This window comes from Carcharhinus amblyrhynchos, chromosome 1 (assembly GCF_965287045.1).
Source record: "Carcharhinus amblyrhynchos chromosome 1, sCarAmb.v2.hapA, whole genome shotgun sequence".
Lineage (NCBI taxonomy): Eukaryota > Metazoa > Chordata > Chondrichthyes > Carcharhiniformes > Carcharhinidae > Carcharhinus > Carcharhinus amblyrhynchos.
This window is the reverse complement of record NC_137324.1, coordinates 132,683,612-132,708,911: the sequence shown is the minus strand read 5'-3', so window position 1 is coordinate 132,708,911 and position 25,300 is coordinate 132,683,612. Positions and strand designations below refer to the sequence as shown.

The 25,300-nt window shown below is 37.6% G+C and overlaps 1 protein-coding gene across 1 annotated transcript in view; it reads right to left on the bottom strand.

The window, feature by feature from the left end:
- The window catches only part of lrba (LPS-responsive vesicle trafficking, beach and anchor containing), an 888,619-nt gene that overhangs the window by 416,268 nt on the left and 447,051 nt on the right, over window positions 1-25,300 (bottom strand). The window contains exon 37 of the mRNA XM_080192970.1: window positions 10,012-10,136. Within this exon, the coding sequence (XP_080049096.1) occupies window positions 10,012-10,136 (125 nt within the window). The remainder of the gene's footprint in view (window positions 1-10,011; window positions 10,137-25,300) is intronic.

Genomic DNA, 25,300 nt, shown 5'->3' with positions numbered 1-25,300 from the left:
TTTAATTAAAGTGTTTCTACCTAAAAGACTGATTTCTCAAAGGCAAAAATGTATTCAAAGAGTTTTATGGAAATAGGGACCACATTTCTGATTTATCATTTAGTAATGTTCTTTACATTGTTGCAGCAGTTGTGAAGCCAAGACATAACTCTTATGTTAAATTATGTTAAAGACATATCCGCACCTGCGCAAAGATATTTTAGCCTTGGAGGGAGTGCAGGGGAGGTTTACTAGGCTGATACCGGAGTTGAGGGGGTTGAGCTATGAGGAGAGGCTGAATAAACTGGGCTTGTACTCGTTAGAGTTTAGAAGAATGAGGGGAGATCTCACTGATACGTATAAGATGATGAATGGGATGGATAGGATAGAGGTGGAGAGACTCTTCCTGCTCAAAAAAGACAGTAGGACTAGGGGGCACAGCCTCAAGATAAAAGGGGGGCGGTTTAGAACAGAGTTGAGGAGGAACTTCTTCACTCAAAGGGTGGTGAATCTCTGGAATTCTCTGCCCGTTGAAGTGGTGGAGGCTGCCTCGCTAAATATTTTTAAGACGCGGGTTGATGGGTTTTTGATAGGAGAGGGGATTAAGGGTTATAGGGAGAGGGCGGGAAAGTGGAACTGAGCAGCGACAGATCAGCCATGATCTTACTGAATGGCGGGGCAGGCTCGAAGGGCTGGATGGCCTACTCCTGCTCCTATTTCTTATGTTCTTATGTTCTTATAACTCTAGAGGAAAATACCTATGTAATTCAATGAAAGACTAACTGGTAGAGCAGGGGTTCTCAAACTGAGGGTCGGGTTTCCAGCTGATTCTGCCGTTGAGAGCTCTGCAGCAGCAATGTTGTAGAGCTGCAACTGAATCTTAACAACTGTGAAGCCCCTTTAAATCCTCACTTCTCTTTTAAATAATAAGTCTGGCCTAAATGTCTAATGCTTGAGGCTGGATTACTGCTCAAAAAAACCCATGAAAATGGTCAATTTTTAAAAGCAAGTTAAGATTAAAATCCTAAAACCTTCACAGGTCTCTCCAATCCCTGCTCTCTCAGCTGCTCTGAAGGGTCACAATAGGAAAAAGTATGGGAAGCCCCATGATAGAAATTGAGTGGCTACTGCATTTGTTTGAAAGGTCTGCAAAGAATGTCATTTACAAAGGCTCAACTGATGGGTCTGTCTGTATAACTCTTCATTCATTGGTCAAGGCTATGTGTTACCTAGACTGATTTGCACACTTGAAAAATGAAACTTTTGCTTTTTGCTGGTGTGTAATAATGATTTTGACTAAATCCATCTTGTCTCATAGAAAGATATATGGCGTGACCAACATTACTTATCTGAAGTCACGTGGGGCCCCAAGTCAAAGTCCTACATACAAACCAAGGACATCAATAGAACATTATTTTGTAAGCTTCTCTATCTCCTCGACTGCATTTGTGATATCAGAGTGCAACAAGAGTTTAAGCCATCTTCTTTGATCTTCATCACCTTATGTTTTCACTCCCCAGCCTCATTCTTGGTTAATCCAAATTGCTTGTAACGCTATCATCTTTTCTGACCCCAGCCAAGATTCAAATCACATTTCTTCTCCATCGTAAAGACACCTATCTTCCTAACATTATCCATCACCACTCTTGTCTTTGTCCATTTGTTGTCTAAACTTTCATCCTTGCCTTTTGATACTTCCAGCCTCGGCTATGCCAATGCCTTCCTGGATGGACTCCCTTTCCTCATTTTCCTGAAATGTGAACTCATCAAAATCTCTGTTGCCCGTTTTGTAACTTGCACCAACTCACTACCAATGATGAAAGCGAAAACGTCAGATGCTGTAACTGGAAATGAGCTCTCCCGAAGGGTCATCCAACACAAAACTTTGGCTCTATCCTCTCTTCACAGATGCTGTCAGATGTGTGAGAAAATTCCAGCATTTTCTGTTTTAATATCCATTACTATGCTCGGTGACCTACACTGTCTTCGGGTTCATCCATGACTCAGCTTTAAATTCTTCATCCTATTTTTTTATAAATATTGCTATGCCTCAACCCTCAAGACCTCTCACTTAATTCAGGCCTCTTTCTGAAGCAGCCACTGTTAATGCATGTTAATTACATTGTTAGGATACAAAGGTGAAGGGCATTGTTTAATTAAGTACATGAAGCACATGTAAAAAGAGGATGGCTGAGAGATTGGATGTGTGGAAAGTCAGCTATTCAACTGAACAAAGTCAATAAATTCTATCAAAAATATAAAGATGCATACTGGTTTCTGTTTCACTAACCAGCTTGGATCCTATTAATAGCCACCAGTTCATTCATCCCACTAGTTATGAATGCATTTTTAGTACTCTGGTTTTTTTGAGTTTAAAAAGTTAATTTCTAAACCTATCTAACCTCTAAAGTCCTTTTTAAGGCTCATATCTTTGGTCAACATTTTAGTCACTTATTCTAATATTCTCTTCTTTTGGTTGGATCCATTTTTGTTTAATTACATTTCTGTGAAACTTTCCACTTTTTCTATGTTAAAAGCAACTCAAATATTCCATCCAATGAAAGCTTTAGAAATGAACTTTGTAGTTGGCATGTAAAAAAATTGCAAAACCCTAAATTGTAATAATTTGTTCTTTGGTAAGACTATATAGCAATTGGAATATTATAAGTACTTCCAACCACCACAGGCTAGCTACTATTTAAGAAAAAAGTGTTTCAATGTCTTTAGTGTCATTAAGCAAGCTGATGTAGCCATTGAACCAGAAATAAATATTGATCAAACTAAATCAGAATTCATGTCCTCACTCAATCCAGTCCATCACTCAAATCAGCCACCCCATCCACTGACATTGTGTACACTTCCTGCTGCCTTGAAAAAGCAGCCATCATAATCAAGGATCCCACGCACCCCAGGCATGCTCTCTTGCACCTTCTTCTGTTGGGAAAAAGATACAGAAGTCTGAGATCACATGCCAACTGACTCAAAAACAGCTTCTTCCTTGCTGCCATCAGGCTTTTGAATGGACCAACCTTGTATTAAGTTGATTTTTCTTTACACCCTAACTATGACTGTAACACTACATTCTCCACTCTCTCCTTTCATTCTCTATGTATGGTATGCTTTGTCTGTATAGTCCGCAATATAGTGAACAGTACTTTTCATTGTTTACTAATACATGTAACAATAATAAATCAAAGCATATTTTCAACAAATATATTAGTTTTCAAAGAAAAAACATCCAATTAATGAAACCAAAAAAAAAATCATATTTTAAAGTTGAACATTTTACCTACATCTCCCAAAAACAAAAGTCAGGACATAGTTCATCAGGAATCATCATTAGGTCTCATTCTCTAATGTCCCATTTCCATTAATAATAATACTAAAGCATATTAAATCTGACCTGTTATTAGATCCAGTATTAAGATGAGAGAGTGTGACATCACAGTAATGAATTATATTGTGTATGACATCCTGGATATACAATAAGTTTAGAGGAAATGTAGTGAGTAAAATAATGATTATAATTTGTGGTTATGATCATTTAGAGTTTCAATATTTGAAAAATATCCAGGAGTGAGGCAAGCTAAAATAATATTTAATGATGATATCACTGCAAATTTGCTGAAAATAGAAACAATGCCACAATAACTCAAACTAGTTTGCAACAAATTTAAATGAATTTATCACAAAGAGAATGCTTGATTATTTTTCTGAATGTTGAAGGGCTAGTGAAAATTCAAAGACAGACAGGAAAAAGATGAGCAAAAGAAATTTCAGAACAGAAATTTAAAAAATAAACTTTCAATATTGACTAATGTCACGGGGATCGGCAGTGTGCATTAAATTACCTGTGGCATTTCTCATGGCAAGTTCAATGACACTATAAAAAAAATTGAAGTGACAAAGTTCTGCACAATATGTTATTCTGCTCAAGTCAAAATTTAATGAAAGTTTTATGAAAAAGAAACAGATTGGAATTTGCTCATCAGTTTTAGGATGCCGGGAGAGCATTTGGTCGAGTAAATGTGCTACTTGGAAAGGAGGTCAAAAATCCTTGTTTGGCTTGTGGGAAAGTGTATTAAGAACCTACAATCATTACGGTTCTAGTATCTTGTATGTTAAAAGTGAGCAACTTTGTTTTTTGAAAACTGCAATGCAGGATTTTGCACTGGACAATCTGAGAGATCTGTACACAATAATAATTTATAATAGTTGTTTTTCCATGGCATTGCTCACTGGAAGTCAAAATAAACTTTCATATGAAAGTGGATTTTCCATGGCACAACTCTCAATAAATCAGCAGACAAACTGGATAATGGATGCTGAATTTGTAAAGAACTTGGAGAGTATGGAAACATGTGGAAGCTGACGAAACCAGAGCTTGGGGAAAATAATGATGCGAGATAAGTGAAGAGGCACTGAATAACCAAGGATTGGATAAGTGTGGGGTACAGTAATTATTTGAAGAAGTCAGGTGGTATGTGGTAAGAACTGCAGGGAACTGAGAATTTGGGCATTTAAGTCATTGAACATTTGAGGGTAATTATTTGGAAGGGGAGTAATACCCAGTAATAGGGATAAAAGGATAGTTCAGTTAGTGAGTAAGCAGTGTGAAGCATGAGAATATCGGGGATTGGACAAAGGGCATAATGGAAAATGGATATATGATGTACAGAACAGAAATTTAATTAAAATGTTGACATTTTATAACTTTCAACAAAAGAAGACGTTATTTTCACGAAAAGCTTTAAAAATTCAATTTAAAAAAAACATGCAAATAAAAATGTGAAAACTAAGTATGTGCAACACTGGTTAGTTAGAAAGAAGCGATTAGATCAGATTAGTGATTTGATTAGAATGAAGTGTATCCCAGGACATTGTGGGAGGCTAGGGAGAAAATTGCAGGCTCCCCTAGCTGAGATATTTGAATCATCGATAGTCACGAGTGAAGTGCCTGAAGATTGGAGAGTGGCAGATGTTGTGCCTTTATTTAAAAAGGATTGCAGGGAAAAGCCTGGGAACTACAGGCCAGTGAGCTTTACATCTGTGGTGGATGAATTGTTGCAAGGTATTTTGAGAGACAGGATCGACAGGCATTTAGGGTCACAAGGACTGATTAAGGACAGTCAGCATGGCTTTGTGAGTGGAAAATCATGTCTCACAAATTTGACTGAGTTTTTTGAAGAGGTAACCAAGAAGGCAGACGACGACAGTGCAGTTGATGTTGTCTACATGACTTTAGCAAGGCCTTTGACAAGGTACCGCATGGCAGTTTGTTGCATACGGCTAAATCTCATGGGATTCAGGGTGAGGTATCTAAATGGATACAACATTGGCTTCACAACAGAAGTTGTGGTTGCAGAGACTTTTTCAAACTGGAGGCCTGTGACCAGCAGTGTGCCTCAGGGATCAATGCTGGGTCCACTGTTATTTATTATTTATATTAATGATTTGGATGAGAATCTAGGAGGCATAGTTAGTAAGTTTGCAGATGAGACTAAATTGTGGCATAGTGGACAGTGAAGAAAATTATCTCCAATTGCAACAGGATCTTGATCAATTGGGCCAGTGGGTTGACGAATGGCAGGTGGAATTTAATTTAGACAAATGCGAGATGATGCATTTTGGTAGATTGAATCAGGGCAGGACTTACTTAATGGTAGGGCATTGGGGAGAGTTACAGAACAAAGAGATCTAGGGGTACATGTTTAGGGCTTTTGAAAACAAAGGGCAGCATGGACAAGTTGGGCTGAAGAACCTGCTTCCATGCTGTAAACCTCTATGACTCTGAGAAAGTTTACATTTGTTGTCAAAACCCAGGTATTCACATGAAAAGCTTTAAAATTCAATTAATTTGTTTAAAAAGCTCTAAATAGGAAGCATGATATGATTGTCCCACTTACTCAATTGTTATCTGATTCATATTCCTAATCTCTCTTTTCTGGTTCATGCACTAGTTGTGCGCCCTCTGAAACACTCATCTAAGCTCTAAGATACATTCAATCACTTTCTGCAATACAACAACATTAATTTTTCTCAACATTGAATTTTCTTCACAATGACTTTATTGTTCCAACTTCTTATTTTCCCATCATGTTTTGTGATTACCTTCTATATGATTGAATATGCTGGCCATTACCTTGTGTCCCCTACAATCAGAATGCATACTTTTCCTGCCCAATATCTATGTAAATGATAGCACAATCCAAAGATCATGCAAGAAATCTTTTTATATTTTACGCCAACTACCACAATGAACTATGTGCCAGATGAATTCTCTATTTTGAACTGTAACCTTGATAAAGACAAAACCTGCTAAATGGCAAGTCTGCACTAATGACCACCCTGACTTTGTTAAAATTGATTGATGGCAGTTTAATGCCAACAATATTGAAAACAAAATGCATTCAGAAGCAAACTTCTAAATTATGTGATTGTGCAATGTAAATAGTTGACAGTGAAAACTCTCAGATACTGGCTGAGCAAGAAACATTGAAACCTTAACCAGCAAGCTCTAAACAAAGCTCAAGATTTGCTGCTGATCCATGCCTTTCTTATCTCTAGACTTGATTGCTCTTGCGTACTCCTAGACCTAGCTTAATCAAATTTGATATTATTGTAAACTCTGCACCCTGTATCCTAACTCACTGTAAGTCCCACTCACCAATCTCCTGTGTTTGTTGACGTATACTGCTCCTAGTTAAGATATGCATTGATTTTAAAATTCTCATCCTTGTTGTTAAAATCACGGCAACCTTTCCCCATCTGTGATCTTCTCCAGCTGTATAATTCCCACTCCACCACCATGTGAAATTGATGTTTCTTGAGTTTGCTAGCCATTTCTACTGGATCACAGACAGCTGCTATGAATAGTTTCTCTGTCCATTCCATTTTTAAAAACCTATTGAAACCTTCCTTATCTAATCAACATAATATGCTTCCCTTTGTTGAAGGTAATAAACCAGGAGATATTTTTTCATTGCTGCAGCTTTAAGAAACCAATATAGGTACATGGATCTCAACTGAAATATGGCAGCCTTTCATCTCCTAAATGATGGTTTGTGCTATGCTGATCTACATTATGTTACGTGTTATAAAAGCAGAAAATGCTGGAAAATCTCAGCAGGTTTGATAGCATCTGTGGGGAGAGAATAGATCCAACATTTCATTTTAGCTCATGGTTGCTGACCAGTGGGACATGGTGGTCCTTCCCGCTGGAGAGTTTGTAGCACCTGTATCCTATGCCAACTGAGTTGGTCTCAGGATGTCTCCCGTGTTGTGTTAACACACAGTCATGAAGCTAAGGTGTGGTCTCAGGATGCAAACCTGTTTATGGAAACCCTGGGCTGTTCAAACATCAGGGTTCCCCTCTCAACCACCCCAGTTGAGTCCAAAGGAAATCCAAAGCACTCTGTGGCTTGGTACGGGGTGTTTTCAGAAAGAACACCTTTGGACTCCACCCCAGACTTTCCAAAGGTACCCACAAGGCAGCTGAGCTGTTTGGCTGAAGCTCGGAGTTTGGTTCACGAATAGCTAAATTTCCTTCGAGTTCCTCTGAAATTTTCGATGCGTCACCACGAGGGGGTTCAGTTGAGCTCTGAAAGGCTGTGTACTGACAGGGGGAGACTAATACATAGGGCTCCCTTTTTCATGTTGCTGTTAGCTACCAGCATGGTCTGAAGATGAAAAGCAAACTTGTACACAAAATCCAAAAGCATGCTAACTCTCTTCACCCATGCACCAGACACATCACATCAACTTGTTGGGTTTCAACCGATCATTGTATATTTAGAGCTCTCTGGGCCATGACACAATTGCATATTGCAACAGGTACAAGGCTTCAACTTGAGGTTTAAAATGAAATTAACACTAGTAAAATAAAAAGCTATTTCAAAATAATAATTCTTTGTGGACTAAAATCTGGACTAGCATTCTAGCAAGTAAGATACAAGACTGCTGTAGTTTCTTGATAACAAGAATTTAGTGTCTTTAGTGTCAAAACGTCCTTTAAGGAAAGAAGTCTGCCGGCCTTACTTGGTCTGGCCTACATGCGACTCCAGAGCCATAGCAATGTGTTGACTCTCAATTGCCCAACAGCAATAAATCTGGCCAGCCAGCATCGCCCATGCCCCACGAATGAATTAAAAAAATACATATCATGACACGTTAGAGGTATTATTCAAATGGATGGCAAGTCAAAGGAGGAATATTAACTGCAAATAACATTATGTATTTGTCTATAACATAGCTATTAACTTGCATTTAAGTAGAACATGTCACATTCCACACAAGGAGGAAATGAAAGTGGTAGGAATAAAATAAAGGCATTGTTGAAGCATTGAACATTAAGGATGCATTTGAAGGCAGACAGAAAGGTAACAAGTTGAAACAGTTTTGGAAGAGACAATCAGGAGCACCAACTCAGTAGCTTATGTCACCATTTTAGGAAATATTGCTGTTGTCCACATCTAGAAAAACAATTCCATGTAACAATAGGGAAAATACATATTTTATTGATTTAAATGTATGCTGCTAATATGAGCAGTAGATTACATCAAAAGTCTTTAGGCAGAAGTAGCCCAGCTGTGCACTTCACCTATTTGGTCCTGCTCGAGTCTCCAAGGATCTCTGGATTTGGTACAGTTATTGCTTTTAGATCACATTCTTATTGACTAGTGTCAGCCTGGCCATTCATCTTGAATACAGATGTCACGACTGCAGTGTTATCCTGTGACATATTGTGAACATTTTCTTCCAGAAATACCTCTTTAAGGCAGGGTGCAATAGGTTAAACTACTAGACAGAAACCAAAATACAACTGATTGTGCCACTCCATTTCCTTTGTAAGAAATACTTCTAAAAGTTGAAATTGGAAACCACTGCAATAATCAATTTTCTGAAAGTATGCTAGTAAAACAAAAATGCTTAATTCCAAACTGATATGGACATATTCATGCAATCAAATCTGATTTTAGAATGTTTCAAAATCAGTGGTACATAATACTGTATAATGGTTACTGAACTTCAAAAAGATTTTGCTTTTACAATTGTTCACTGGTAATAACTGAAGTTATTTCCAAACACAACATCTTCAAGAGACGGGAGCACAGCTTTACTACCAGCACACACCAATGAAATAAGTATTCTGCACTAGTATTTTGCAGTATTCACTCTGTTACTTTTGCAAGGTAATCAATGCTTGTTAATTAGTTTTCATTGCAGTTAAAAATGACCAAGTGCACGATCAGGTTAAATAAATCTGTTTCTATAGGGGTACTAATCAATATTATAGCTCATTAAATTATAGCTCCAATCCAATGATCATTAGAATACAGACTGTGATTTAAAAAAGGGCTTTTGGGGACAAACAAGCATCATGGGAAAGACAGAAAACTAAAGAAAATAAATTTAATCAGTCTTCCAAACAACTACAAGAATAGCATTAGTTTATTTAAAAATCAGAAAGGCACTCTGTACTAGTGTCCTTTCTTATTTGATTTTCTAATGCAGAATTTGTTCACCAAACAAGACAATCTTTGGCCTTATTCTATTTCATGTTGGTTTACATCCTATTCTGTCATGAAGTTATTAGTTTGTTCTTTCAATTTCCTCATCCAAATATTTTCTTGAAAAGAAGCACTAAGTATTTAAGTGTATTATTTCAGTCTTGGTCACATAAAATTTTAGAGTTCTTTTTAAATTAAGATGTGTCTGCATTGAAAGGGGGATGGACTTATAAAAAAATTGTCTAAATATGTAAAAAGATGGATTAATAAAATACCACATTGAATCACATGTTTTCTGTTTTAGCTACTTTGTTGTGCAATATACCACAAACCAAAAGTAAATTCAAGCACCTTTGTCTGGTGAGATGATATGGAACTATTCAGCAAATGTTTATACTTCAAAATAAGTTATTTGACATACAAGCATGTGCTGTGGCACAGCTTAAGTGGTCTTACAAATATAACTAATTGTATTCTTGTATACCCTACTGCCAATAAGAAACCAATTCTCTATGAAACTAACCGTGTTCAGTTGCTGCTTTAAGTGCTGCTTCAGGATGTGTTGATCCAAAAGAGTTGCGAACGAATCGTCTGCGGCGCCGCAAGTCATCTTCCCAGTAGTCAAGGCGCCAGAACTCACGAGGACGACTGCAATGAAACAGAGGCAGCACATATGTTAGCAATTATCAAACAGCATGGTAGCACATAAGTGCTGAATAAAGATCTCCTTGTTTGGTTGGTCATTTTTGCAGTCTGCAATCTTTAAGTTAGGTTTGTCCTTGAAAATAACAATATCACCTTCCAGACTAAGAAACCCCTTTCCATTTTCTTCTTGGAAGGTGAAACGAGCACTAAATACATCATTTTGAAATGAATTGCTGACAGTGTGATCAGTTTCCCCACACTCCAGTGGCATGTGCTCTGATTTCAGCCTCATTTCAGCCTCAGCAGGACACCTTTAGCTGTGACTGCGTTTATAAACCAGAATAGGGAAAAAGCCATTATAAATATGGTATAGCATTACCTATATTAATCAAAGTCTACCCCTTCATCATTTTTCTTCCCAATTTGTGTGTTTTCGCACAAGGTCAGTAAATCACTCCTTGCATTCTCAGTCCAGAAAGTGTTAACTTTAATGAACAGTACTGTAATGCACATATATGAGAGATAATAAAATATTACTCTATTTAGACGTGCAGAAATTTAATTAAAATAATCTCTTAAAATATTCATTACATTTAGCCCCCGAGGCATAGAGTTATACAAGAAAATGCATCTCTTTTCTTTTACTGGTATTTTAAAGACCCATTGCTACATAAAGACAAGGTAATATATTTAAAATAAATGACATTAGATTATTTTCTTTATATTTTAGGAGGCAAAATGTCAAGCACACCTAATTTTATTCAGCAAAATACAATAAAAAGGTAACACTAATCTTTTTATCTGTTCATGTCAAATTGAAAGAATGCTCTCCGACACAGCCTGAAGAATTCCCTCTTTCATTTGGAGCTTTGTTTAAAAACTTCCCAAAAAACAACACAGGAAGATTTGTTACATGCAAGATAAACCTTTTTATTCAGTGGAAGGCAACATTTCTCAGTTTCAATACAACACTGATTTTTTTTATTCTAACTTACTGGAATTTTATAAGCAACATAGCTATTTCTAAATAGAAAATGCAGAAATGTTGCATTATGGATGAAAAAACAGCAGTATTAAAGCAGTAATTCAACCACCAAGCTTTAGACATTATTTGTAGTAGGATACACAAATAACAACACGAAGAGAAGAATTATTTCTAATCTACTACCTGAGACGCCTCTGGTGTAAAACAATTCACTTAGGAAATACAATCTGAACAAGTACGAGCATTCAGTAAGAAGTGCATAATTTTGTGTATCAGTATTCTGCATTTCCCGGCAGTGACTGAATTATGTCTACAGCTTCATCAACATAATTATACCATTAAATCATAACGTTGCTAATTCACTAATATGGGCTTAAAACCATAGTAAAGTCTCCTACACATAATGATCAGCTATAAGAAAATGTGTTAAGTATTTATCAAATATGTGCGCCCTCCATCCTCTTTTTATTTATGCAATGAAGACAATGTTGAAGTTCAGAAAATAACAAATAGTGCACCAAAAATCAATTGTAATCTGAAATACCATTTCTTTTTTATTTAAAACTGCTACCTCTAAAAAATGTGAACGCAAGGTCCATTACTCGATTTTAGTCACATACGACAGACTGTTATGTGTTTGGCTGCGATAGCTGCAGTGCTCGAACAGGCACTTCATCATCCTGGCTTCCAACATTCATCTATTAAAATTATTATCAAATATCTACTGAGATCCAGGCGTGAATCATAGACTGCACCCAGTCTTCTGGGGAAAGATACAATGAAGGTCTATTCATCAGTGTGGCAATCGGCAGAAGTAATTAGTTCTCAAGACCTAGGTTTCTTACAAAGCTTATTTCACACACTGCCACAAACAACATATGATAGTGAAAAGCTAATGAAAGCCTGTAAAATGTGTTAACCTCTCTAGCTATCAATCGTTCCATTACTTTGTGTGCTAAATATATTTTTAAGCCAATAAATTATTAATTTCTCATCCATCCTTGACAGTTTTTGACAGAATTATGTGATGCCATTCTTCAAGATAACAACAATTAAAATCACAAAAGGAATCTGCAGTGTTCATTTATACACTATTTGTGTAATTAGTTCTCCCACAACAAGATGCCCCACTCAAGAGTAATCTTGACAGAAAGCTCATGTTGTCCATTTACTTCTTGACAATATGATCTTTATAAATGCTGAATAGCTACAAATTTCATGGTGCTCCACCAAAACAGACCTCAAATTGCTAGTTTTTATTTCATCACAAAAAATAACAGAGTCATAAATACTAGTCTCTGCTTGAAAGTCAATGATGAAACGAGGTATATTATGTTTAGTGTCTAAGCCTTTTGTGCAAGGTTTGGCTTTATAAATGTATGTAATTTACTTCTGATTGATAGCAGTCATTAACTAGATATCAACTCCTGATTCAATATGCTGCACAGCAGTATCTCCCAGAAACCAGTGCTGGTTTGGACACACTAGAATGTTAAAATATTACAGAAATACTATGCTAAAAACAAAATCAGTAAATTATTATCCAAAGAACTTTAAATCATGCACTACTTTTTGATTAATTTACAATTGTTTTATGATGGACCACCTACTTATGAGCATGAGTGAATGTCCCAGTCAACACAGTCATATCACGTGTACGTGCAGTCACACCAGTTAACATATGTATATGTAGAAAGTCTTCAAATTTGAACAATTCAAAAAAAAAACAAAAGCTGCTATCAAAAAAGTAGCTACACAAATAAACAATTATTTACACTTATTAATACTGATTTTTACACAACTTATTTTTAATGTTTAACATTCATTGCTCATTTTTGAATCATAACTTATGATGTAAATAACTCAGCAAAACTCAATTAAAATCCATTTAATAATAAAATGAAGCATTTTCAGAAATAAACTTAAAAAAGTTCATTTAAATCTTAGTTTGGCTAAGCTGGACATGCTCAAGACCTACTTCAAGACTTGAGCCATCTTCAGGGATAAGTTGTTGTTGAACTGTCCATTTTTTCTGATGGACATAAAAGATCCCATGGCCTAAAGAAGCAGACAGGTTTTCCTTCAACCACCAACACTAAAGAATGATAGCTAAAAAATAAAATTAGACATTTACATAATTTAGAACATAGAACACTACAGCACAAACAGGCCCTTCGGCCCACGAGTTGCGCCGATCACATCAACACCTATCTATAACCCCCAATCCCATAAAACCCCATATACTCATCCAGAAGTCTTTTAAAAGACCCCAGCGAGTTCGCCTCCACCACCACTGACGGCAGCCGATTCCATTCACTCACCGCCCTCTGAGTGAAAAACTTACCCCTAACATCACTTCTGTACTTTCCTCCCCGCACCTTAAACCTGTGTCCTCTCGTTGCGACCATTTCAACCCGGGGAAATAGCCTCTGAGAATCCACCCTATCTATTCCTCTCAACATTTTATAAACCTCTATCAGGTCGCCTCTCAACCTACGTCTCTCCAGGGAAAAGAGACCCAGTTCCCTCAACCTAACTTCATAAGGCATGCCTCCCAGTCCAGGCAACATCCTTGTAAATCTCCTCTGTACCCTTTCAATAGCAATTTGTGGGTCTTACTCCAGGAAGGATGGTGCCTTCATTTACCATTGCTGTCTTTCAAAGTGCATAAAGTGCTTGGAGACATTTCTGAGATACAATTTAGAGATAGAAGTGTCATTTTTAGAATACTGCATTCATACATCAGCCTCCCAGTTACATGATCACGTAACCTTAAAAAACCTTAAGCACAGGTAACAGAAAAAAATAATTAAAACATGTATTTGTGTAACACATTTCATATCCTTGGGGCATCCCACAATAATCTTAATCAATTACTTTCGGTATGCAGTCACTGTTGTTATATTTGCCAACACATCAAGGTATTTGTGTTCAAACAGAATACAACCAGTTTATTGGCCAGAAAAAAGGAAAAACTCCCTTGCTGTTCTTCAGATAGGGCAGATCTTTTACATCCAACTGATCAGCTTCATCTGAAAGACAAGACCAACAACTGCACTAAAGTGTGAGCCTAAATCATGTGCTCAGGCTTTAGAGTATTGCTTGAACCAACAATGCTCTGACTCAAGACTTAAGAATGCTACTACTGAACAGAAGCACATATCTCGAAGAAATAAAACCAAATGCCTTTTCTCTAAAGGAGTGTCCAAATCACAGCAATATTAGCACAAACTATTCTAGCAGTCCTTTCTCGGGCAAGAATGAAGCAACTAAAATTTGATGAAAATTAGGGAGCATTTTAAAGAAATGGAAACCTCCCTATGTTCTCAAGTATAACATTTCTAACAGAAAAGAACTTCCAGACTAAACTACAGCATTGAGGTTATATTCTTATTCTGTAGCTTATGCATTTTTAGTGAGGCATTGTTTTGAAAAGAAAAGCAGAGAATAATAGAATTACTCAGCAGGTCAGTCAATATCTGAACAGCGAGTAAAGAAGTTAACATTAAAGGCATGAATCCTTCACCTGACTTCTTTTTTAAAACTTTTCTTTAATCATTCATTGCTTCAGAGAATAAAAGAAAGTGTCCTAAAATATGAGAAAGCATTTCAATTTTAGTTGGACAAATCTGGAAGTAGCATCAACAGAAATTTCACAAAAAATGTAATGCAATGGATGTGGGAAATTTCAATTAAATTTATAACTTCCAAATGTAGGAAAAAGAAAATAAAGCCATCAACTATGACTATGTCATCACCAATGAATCAAACTCACACAACATAAGGAATTCACAATTAAATGGCCTGGAAGTTTGGACAGCAAAAGATATTTCGAAAACAAGCTTGAACTATTATTCACCTTTAGTGATTCAGCAATAATTGGTAATGCCTCTTAACTGGACAATATTTTCTCAGAGTCAGACTGTCTGGGCATAAACTGCTATGAATTTACTACTTTACATCCAGTTTTATTTTGCAGAGTATTCACAGAATCATAGAAACCCTACAGTACAGAGAGAGGCCATTAGGCCCATTGAGTCTGCACCGACCACAATCCCACCCAGGCCGAACCCCCACATCCCTTAATATTTTATCCACTAATCCCTCTCAGGACACTAAGGGGCAATTGTAAGCATGGCCAATCAATCTAACCCACACATCTTTGGACTGTGGGAGGAAACCGGAGCACCTGGAGGAAACCCACGCAGACAAGAGGAGAATGTGCAAACTTCACACAGTGGCCCAAGGGGGAAGTCGAACTCAGGTCCCTGGAGCTGTGAAGCAGCAGTGCTAACCACTGTGCCGCCCCAATAAATGCAAATTAATTGAAGTAACATAACACGCTCTTAACAGTTTTGAATTTCAGTTAGGCAATAATCTGAACTAAGACTGTCATATTATTAATACTGAAAAAGACAATACACAAATGCTAAATACAGTAAAAGGAATGTTTAATAAGCCAGAGGATTTAGAAAGCGTTTTTATTCAATTTCATTCAGTATTTTTAAGCAGTATTGCATATACTGGTTGCACATATCTCTTTGGTTAATAACTTTTGATTTTTTTGGCAACATTTAGGCTTTGCTTAAAATAATTAATGTTTTGCATAACAAAATAGCCCAAAAACTTCACAATCTGTAAATATAGCACATATCTCTTGCATATGAACATCACATCGCCTGCACAGAGCTCCTGCTAATAACCGAGAACAAGTAAATTTACATTGCAGTCCCAGTGACAAGTCCTATAATAGGACATGAAGAAAGGTTTTTAATAAGTATCTGCAGTAAGATCCATTGACTACTAACATTGCAGCACTTAACAGGTTGTGTCAAGAGACCCACTGTGCTCTTAATGTTTGACAATGTTTGCTGCATTCCATTAAGATGCAACTGTCTAAATAACCTAGAAAAATTAATGGGTCAAACAAGCGTTATGATAACGGTGGGGCTCAAAGTGATCTCTGTTAACTGTAAAAATTGGACGGCAAATTCTGACATCCACTCATGCACTTTAATGTGGAAAACCCAAATTGTGCTGTTAATAGTCCTCGTTGGTAGATTCGGCACAAAAGTACAGGCAATTGAAATACAGAAAATAGAAGGAGTTGGCCATTTGACCCTTCTCTGCCATTCATTTAATCATGGCTGATCATCAAATTCAATTTTCTGATTCTGTTTTGTTCCCATATCCCTTTAACTCCAAGAGCTATATCTAATTTTTTCTTGAAATCACTCCATGTTTTGGCTTCAATTAATTTGTGGCAGTGAATTTCACAGATTCACCACTGTATCTGTGAAGAAATCTCTCCTCACCTCAGTCCTAAAAGGTTTACCCTTTATCCTTAAACTATGACCCTAATTCTGGACTCGCCCACAACTGGAAACATTCTTTCTGAATTTTATAAGTTTCCATGAGAGCCCCCCTCACTCTTCTAAACTGAAATGAATCCAATCCTAACTGACTCAGTCTCTCCTCATCTGAGCGACCTGCCATCCCAGGATTTAGCCTGGTGAACCTTTGTAGCACTTCATTTATAGCAAGAACATCCTTCCTCAGATAAGGACACCAAAACTGCACACAATACTCCAGATGTGGCCTCACCAATACCCTAGCCAATTGTAGTAAAACATTCCTAAAATCAAATCTTTTTGCTGTGAAGGCCAATATACTATTTGCCTTCTTTATTCCTGCTGTTCCTGTGTGCTTTGCGTGATAGATGCACAAGGACACTAAGGTCTCGCTGAGTATCCACCTCTCTCAATTTATACCCATTCAAATAACAATCTGCCTTCCTATATTTGCAACCGAAGTAGATAACCTCACATATATCTCCCATGCATATGTCCACTCACTCAGCCTGCCCAAATCATGCTAAAGCGTCTCTGCATCCTCCTCACAGCTCACCTTCCCACCCAACTTTGCAACATCTACACACTTGGAAAAAAGATATTTAGTTCCCTCTTCCAAATCAATAACAAGGTGTCAACAGTTGGGGTCCTAGCACAGATCCCTATGGTACCCCATTAGTCATTGCTGGCCAATTGGAAAAATGCCCATTTATACCAGCTCTGTGCTTCCTATCTGCTAACCAACTTTCGATCCGTCTAAAGACACTACCAGTAATCCCATGCACAATGATCTAAACTTGAGGTCCTTGCCCACTAGTCCCCCACAAAGGATGTCATAAAAGTTTGAGGTAGTGCATTCAGAAATGTAAATTTTTAAGCAGTGTGATAGATGATAGTTCCTGCCAAACAGCAACTCTCAGGGCCAAACAGATGTGATTGATCCTGAAAATTTTATTTGAAAATGTGGGACATCATTGCTTAAGAAATTAATTAAGGTCGGAAATACAAAATTACTTGTCAATCACATTTAACTCTCTCTCCATCCTTCTGACTTTCCCAATCTTTATTCCCCTTTCGGTATTGGATTGAAATCTAGTTCATACTGTTTTATATTCTTGGTTTTGACTTTGCTAACCCACTGGGAGTGGGGATGCAGGTTGAATGTGAGGAACCTATAAGATAGATGGCCCACACGCACATGGCGTCACAGACATGGGCCAGAACCTTAATTCTGAAGCCAAATGGACCAGAATTTTGGAGTCTAAGTTCAGTGGTAGGTGCAATGTGATGTGATTTTGGCTGGGGAACTGGATGGTCAACTACGAACAATCTTATGCTGTTCAGCTCTTTCACAAGGAACTCAACAATTCTCGCAGACAGGTCAAGCAGGAAGTCATGCCCCTACCATTACTTATGGAGTCAAAGGTCTGGGTGCCATTTTTAAGGTTACCCTGAAAACAGGCAGTCTACACTATCCCTTCCACATACTGCTAGCCACTATTTCATCCTTCCCTGATAACCCTTACTTGGTTATCCACTCAACCAGGACCATGTGGAGCCCAGATTCCCGTCTAAACTTGAGGGTGGCAAGAGGGGTGGGGAGGGGAGGTTTGGGTTCAGAGATTTGAACCTGGAGAATCCTGTAGGTATGAGGTGGGAATGGTTGGAAATCTCAGAAGGGGATTGGAGGCCTGGAGTAGGAAGTCAGCGGACTTACTGGTGAGATCATGGGTGGATTGTGATGGTAGTGTGTTGGCCAACTAGGCATGCTGGATCCAGCAAGTAAACACAGTGGCATTGATCCAGCAGTCGCTCACTTGGGTTAAGTTTCTTTAGTTTAGAGACCAAACAAAATGTGAATTGGTCACCTGTCCCTCTGGCTGCCACTTAAACTGGAAGTGAATGAGTTGTGGGCAATTTGGGATGGTTAAGAATACCTTTCAGCATGTTTCAATTATACGTTGGGTAGCCCTAACATTGTGTATGGGTATATCAATGAGGGCTCCTCCCAAGTTGTTTAATTGTCCATCACCATTCATGACTGTACATGACAGGACTGCAGAGTTTTGATCTGATCCATTGGTTGTGGAGTTGCTAAGCTCCCTCTACTGCATGCTACTTATATCTTTTAGCATACAAGTTGCCCTGTTTTGTAGCATCATCAGATTGTCATCTCATTTTTTGAGTATGATCCTGACATGGCCTCCTGAATTCTTCATTGAACCAGAGTTCATCTCTTGGCTTGATGGTAATAGTAGCATGAGGAACGGGCCATGAGGTTACATATTGCAGTTGAATATAACTCTATTGCTGCTTGTGGCCCATAACATGGATGCCCAGCTTTGAGCTGTTAGATCTATCCAAATCTATCCCATTCAGCAAGGTAGACATGCTACACAACATGAAGGACGGTATCCTCCATGTTAAGATGGAACTTTTCTGCACAAGTACAGGTGGCACAGTAGTTGGCACTGCTGCTTCATACATCCAGGGAACTAGGTTAGATTCTGGCATGGGGTGACTGTGTGGAGTTTGCACGTTCTCCCTGTGACTACATGGGTTGCTCCAGTTTCCTCTCTCAGTCCAAAGATGTGCAGGTTAGGTGGACTGGCCATGCTAATTTGTCCGTTAGTATCCTAAAATGTATGTTAGGCGGAGTAGCCATGGTAAATGTGCAGGTTACGGGCATAGGGCAGGGTGGTGAGTCTGGTTATTTCAGAAGTCGGTGCAGACTTGATGGGCCGAATGGTCACTTTCTGCACTGTAGGGATGCTGCGGTTCTATGTGGTAGTCACTCCTACCATGAACGGTATGGGCAGATACATTTAAACAGGTAGATTGGTGAGGGTGAGGTCAAGTAGGTTCTCTCTTTTGTCTTCTAGCAATGTCCTTCAGGATTCAGCCAGCTCTGACAGCAGTGATACTACCCAGTCACTGTTTGTTCATAGGTAGTTTAATCCCACACCATAGTACATTCTGTGCCTTTGCCACCGTCAGTACTTTTCCAAATAGTGTTCAGCATGGAGGAATATGGATTCATCAGATGGAGTGGGGTGGGATGGTCTCCTTATTCATGTTTGACTTGATGCTATGAAACTTCATAGCTTTCAGAGTCAACGTTGTGGACTACCAGGGCAACTCCCCCACAACTGTAAACCACTGTGCTGCCACCTCTGGTGGGTCTGTCTTGCTGCTGGAGCAAGAGGTGGTGATGTCTGGCATTGTCTGTAAGGTATAATTCAGTGAGTATGTCTGTGTCAGGCTTTGCTAGACTGATCTGTGGAACTTCTCTCTAAATTTTGGCATAAGTATCCAGAAGTTAGTAAGGAGAAATTTGCAGGATGGATGGGGATGGGTGTGCCATTGTCATTTTTGGTGTCTTGGTCAATGCTGGATGAACTTCCGGTTTCATTTATTTTTGACTCCATGGCAGTTTGGTACAATTAAGTGGCTTATTTGGCCATTTCAGGGCGCATGCAAGAGAATAACCAAATTGCTGTCAGTCTGGAATCAGATGTCAGCAAAACCAGCTAAGGATGGTGGTTTTCCTCTTCCCAAAGGACATTTGCGAATGAAACGGGTTGTCAGGGAAGGCAAAGAGAAAACTCAAGTTTGATTACATATATAAGTGAGGGAAGGGAAGTAAAAAGTGCTTGCTCAAGGTTTACTTTCTCATCAGGCATTATTGCATAAACTGTTTGCCAACCTGTCACTGTATTTCGCTTGCCATAAGTGCTGCCAGGCATGCTGAGTTTGTCCATTTTCTGTTTTTATTTCAGGTTTCAAGCATCTGCAATATTTTGCTTTTATTTGACTTTCCCTGCATAAACTAGCTCTGTTTTTCTTTTCTCCAATTATAACCTTACTGCATCTAACAATTGCTTACTAGGCCATTTCAAAGGATATTAGAGTCAATCACATAGCCTGAATTAAGATCATGTGAAGACCACATCAAGTTAGAGAGACATTCTTCTTATGTTAGTTCACATAATGCACTATTTAATAAATTCAATTCCACAACATATAGTGAGATTAGCGTGCATTGTCTCCAAGTTTACACTGTTTTACCCTGGTAACAAGCAGGGGTCAGGCTTTGCCCTTGAGTGGTGCTGCAAATTTATTGACAATTTTCAGGATAAAGCTGTTTGTACAAGAGATACATTGTTCCTGGTTAAACAATGCCTCAATTTTCAAATATCCATCCTTACTTTCAAATCCCCCCATGGCCTACTCTCTCCATATCTCTTTAATCTCTTCTAGCCTCACAACTCCTCAAAATATCTCCAGTCCTTTAATTCCACAGTCTTCATCACCCCCCATTTTAATTGCTTCACCACTGGTGAATATACTTTCAGCATTCTTAGATAAATTCTGATAAAATAAATGCAATAGGAGGCAATATTTTAAAATGACTTATTGAACACATACTAATATAATATCTATAAACCATCCAGGTTCAAATAGTTAAAGTTATCTTCCATTTTAGAATAATTAATCGTTTTCCAACAGTAGAGATCCAATTCATATATGTTAAGAATGGTAAAAAGGCATGCTATAGACAATAACAGGTTATGGACATAAAAACTGCAGACTATTTTTAATCAAGTATTGCAGTTCATAACTCCATCATAGATTAAAATTAAGCATTTGTCACTTTACTGGGCACACTTGTACATTACATGATCTGGTATTTACATAATCTTGAACACTAAATGACAAACAGCAGAATAAATATCACTGGTGTTAAGTGTTTTTTTTAATACCAGCCAATTCAACAGCATATTTTGCATGTAATCTTAAAAAATAATTTTCAAAACAATATTAAATAGATCACAAATGAACAAAAGTATTAATGCACAGTATTACATACTCATAATTATTCCAATTAAAAGAAACTCATCATTAATTTTGCTTAAATCTCTCCAGTCAAGATAATCCAGAAAATGTTTGCCTACAATGTGCTTTGATCATTTTAGGAAGTTTGATGACATTGTGATTTCATTGTCAGAATTTTTTTTCTCTTTGACAAAGATAAATGATTGCCATCAATCATGATCCAATCGGTAGTACAGAGTCTCTGGAAAATGCATCACTCTTTACTAGTTTTCCTGCTCTTCATGGAACCTTAGCTTCATTTTTTTATGCAATGAACAAAAATACCCCAGCCAGGAAATATGTCATTCACACCCACTACAAAATTAAGTATTATAACTAATGATAGCTTTTACCTTTAATAATGTGTGGCATTACACTAGGGACAGGCTGCTTTCCATTTCAGCTGAAGGTTAAGTAAATGTTAGAATTTAAAACTTCAATGGGAGAACTTTCAACATATGAACAGCTTATAGCTTGTTTTAGTAAAAATTAAAGTACTTAACTCATGCTTTGAAAGAAATATGACTTTTGAAATACTTCAGCTGACCGTCAAATTCATTATTGGAAAATATAAAGTTTAAATGCAGTTTAAAAACATAATACTCAGAGAAAGATAGCTATCCAAAAAAAATTAAATGAAAGAAAAAAAGAAGAGTCTACAAGTTAAAATAGGCACATTTTCTTTGAAAATAAATTAAACCCTATAAAATAGAAACATGCATCTCCACCTATTATTAAAACATTCAATTTCTAATGTTAATCATTAATTCAAGGTTGAATTAATCAAACGCTGAATAAAGCGGAAGTTTTAGTGCACAAAATAAATGTTGTGTCCAAGTTATCATGGAAAATGATCATTTAACATGGTGTATATCTACAACTCTTGCATATAGCATGGATGCGCAAAACCCTGATTCATAAAATAACTAGAAGAATACTATACAAAAATTGCATAAAGATACTACAATTCTGTAAGTACACAATATTGCCAACTGAATTGTCCAGAACTAATCAATAAGCTATATAATTGAGAAAATAGATTGTTGTAATAAATTACTGAATTCCAAGTTAGAGGACCAAATTTACATAGGGTTCTATGAATTCAAAATTTAGATTTTCAGCCCATACTGATTTATGCTTGAAAATCAGATTTACCAAATCATGTTATTTTTCAATGTGTTACTATGCTAGAGAATCTGATTCAATCCCATGTAGCATCTGCTATCAAATAAAGATATAATAACTGATTTGGTATTTGTGTTTCTCTGCTCTGTTGATAATACACCAACAAATATAAAATCACTTCAGAATATTTAAAAATTTTCCAAGAAGCAACTGAAAGTCCCAATTCTTTAAATACATGAAATGAGACAGAGTTGTCTCAAGCCTTGGTGAACAAAGGTTTCCAAAAGAAAGCGATATTATTTCAGTAGTATTGGCTACATCAGTGCCAAATGTGGAAAGTGATAAATGTCACACTGATGCTGTGCCTTTGTTAGGTTGAAGGCTAAGATACAATATTCAAGCATCACGGAATTTCTTCTTTGTATCTAACCAGCCTGTAGCTGATCTGGGAATACTTCTGGCAATGGGCACCAAAAATGCAAAAAAAAATCCAGTTCTCAAAATAAAAATCTCTTATTGTGATGTGTACAACAAACAAGAAACATTCACTGTGCCCAAATAAATGTAGTTCCTAAATCTATTTTCCTGTTCTCCTCGGTTGAAGAAAGATATTCATAGTGGCTGAAAGTAACAACAATTCCCATCACTACTAATAAAGGAAAAAATGAATAATTGGCCTCACTTTTTACCCATGAAACCACAACACAAATACAGTCAATCCCTTTTGAAGGGGAGTTTTTGTTCAACATAGAGCTACACAAATCTGGTTCATCTTTACCCTATTTAATTTTGTACTGACATAGATAGGTCCGAATAGTTACACATCACAATTTAAAAAATAATTTAATAGAATAAATAGGGCAGGAGAAATAATTTCACTGACTCGACTCAAATTGCATTTCTCTATACACAAGATTCTGGAATTTTTCTGGGTTTTGGAAGTTAATTCCACACTCTATCTATCCAATAATAATTGCAAGAGTGCCATTTGATTCCAGAAACCAAGTCAAAATTATTTTTAACTACTGTCTTGAAAACTGAAGCTACAATTCTGCCCATTTTACCAAGGAAACTTAAGCCAGTGACCTTGATATGAGTTGCTCATGCTGAGACTCAAATTCTGAAGATTCTTTGTCAACTAAAGATGCATATATATATTTACACCACTAAACATTTAGTTTGTGGACATATTTCCAACTCATTCTAAATTTTCCACAAACAGCATTTTTTGCTTCCTTGCTAGTCAGGAGAGCAAACATGCTTATTCCTCCATATTTAATTCATGACCAACCTGTGTGCGCAAAAGCAACCCAGGTGATTCACTCAATAAAAGCAAAATATTGCAGATGCTAAAGATCCGAAATACAAACAACAAGTGCTAGAAAAGGTCCATAGCTCTGGCAGTCTCAATGCAGAGATAAACAGTTAACATTTTGAGTCGAATGTTATTCTTTGGGAGAACTCACTTGATAATTTGGCGTCACATTTTCTGGAGCAGAAAAAAACATGACTTGACATTAACTACAAAAAAGGTTGAGACATTGCATGATCTTGGCCCAGAGTGCTCAAAAAAAAGGTAACAATGCTGCCAAAAAACACATTAATTAACCACTCAAAATATTGTGACACAAATTCTCATTGAAAGTCTTCATTTGATTTTCCTTCGTTACTGATGAACCAATTGTGCAATTTCAAAAGTTGCCAATTTTCCCCTTTTCTGTGAAAGTCACAATGTCTCTGCTACCTTCCTTAAAACACATCAAGGATTTAGGCGCCCTCTGCTAATCTGAACGCTCATTTATCTGATTGTACTTCCGTAAAATGTCTTGAGACAAGTTATTATTGAATTTTCTTTCCTGTAGCCCAAGGACAATGAAACAAACCGAACTGCTTAACTTTCTACTTCAGCTAAAATTAGATAATTCAGCACTAGGAATCAAAATTGGGCGATTCTACTCTTTATTTCTTGATATCGCAATAAGAGGTACATTTACCACTGTGCTATCAGGAGTGTTTGTGGTCTCAACTATTGCATTACATTCTTTTTTAGTACAACAGTCTTGAAACTAACATTCCAATTTGTAAAGGTACAAGTGACCACAACGCCACACAACCTTGCCACAGCAACTCTGCAAGACATGCTGGATCATCGACATGGATACCATCATCACGCGTGAGAATACCATCCACCAGGTTAACGGTAAGTACTCTTGCAACTCGGCCAACATTGTCTACCTGATACGTTGCAAGAAAGGATGTCCCGAAGCACGGTACATTGGGGAGACAATGCAGACGCTACGACAATGGATGAATGAACATCGCTCGACAATCTCCAGGCAAGACTGTTCCCTTCCTGTTGGCGAACACTTCAGTGGTCATGGGCATTCAGCCTCTGACCTTCGGGTAAGTGTTCTCCAAGGCGGCCTTCATGACACATGACAGCACAGAGTCACTGAGCAGAGACTGATAGCCAAGTTCCGCACACGAGGACGGTCTCAACAGGGATCTTGGGTTCATGTCACACTATCTGTAACCCCCATGACTTGCCTGGGTTTGTAAAACCTCACTCACTGTGCTGTCTGGAGACAATACACATCTCTGTAACCTGTGATCAGTGCTCCTTCCACTCACATTGTCGGCCACTTTAGGACTTGAACAGCAGGTTAGGTGTAAAGATTCGCATTCTAATCAGTGATCTCTAAACTGTCTGTGCTTTATATGCTCTGTCTGAGGCCAGAACTCTCCATTCACCCGACGAAGAGGGAAACCTCGAAAGCTTGTGCGTTTACTATCAAATAAATCGGTTGGACTAAAACCTGGTGTTGTCAGAC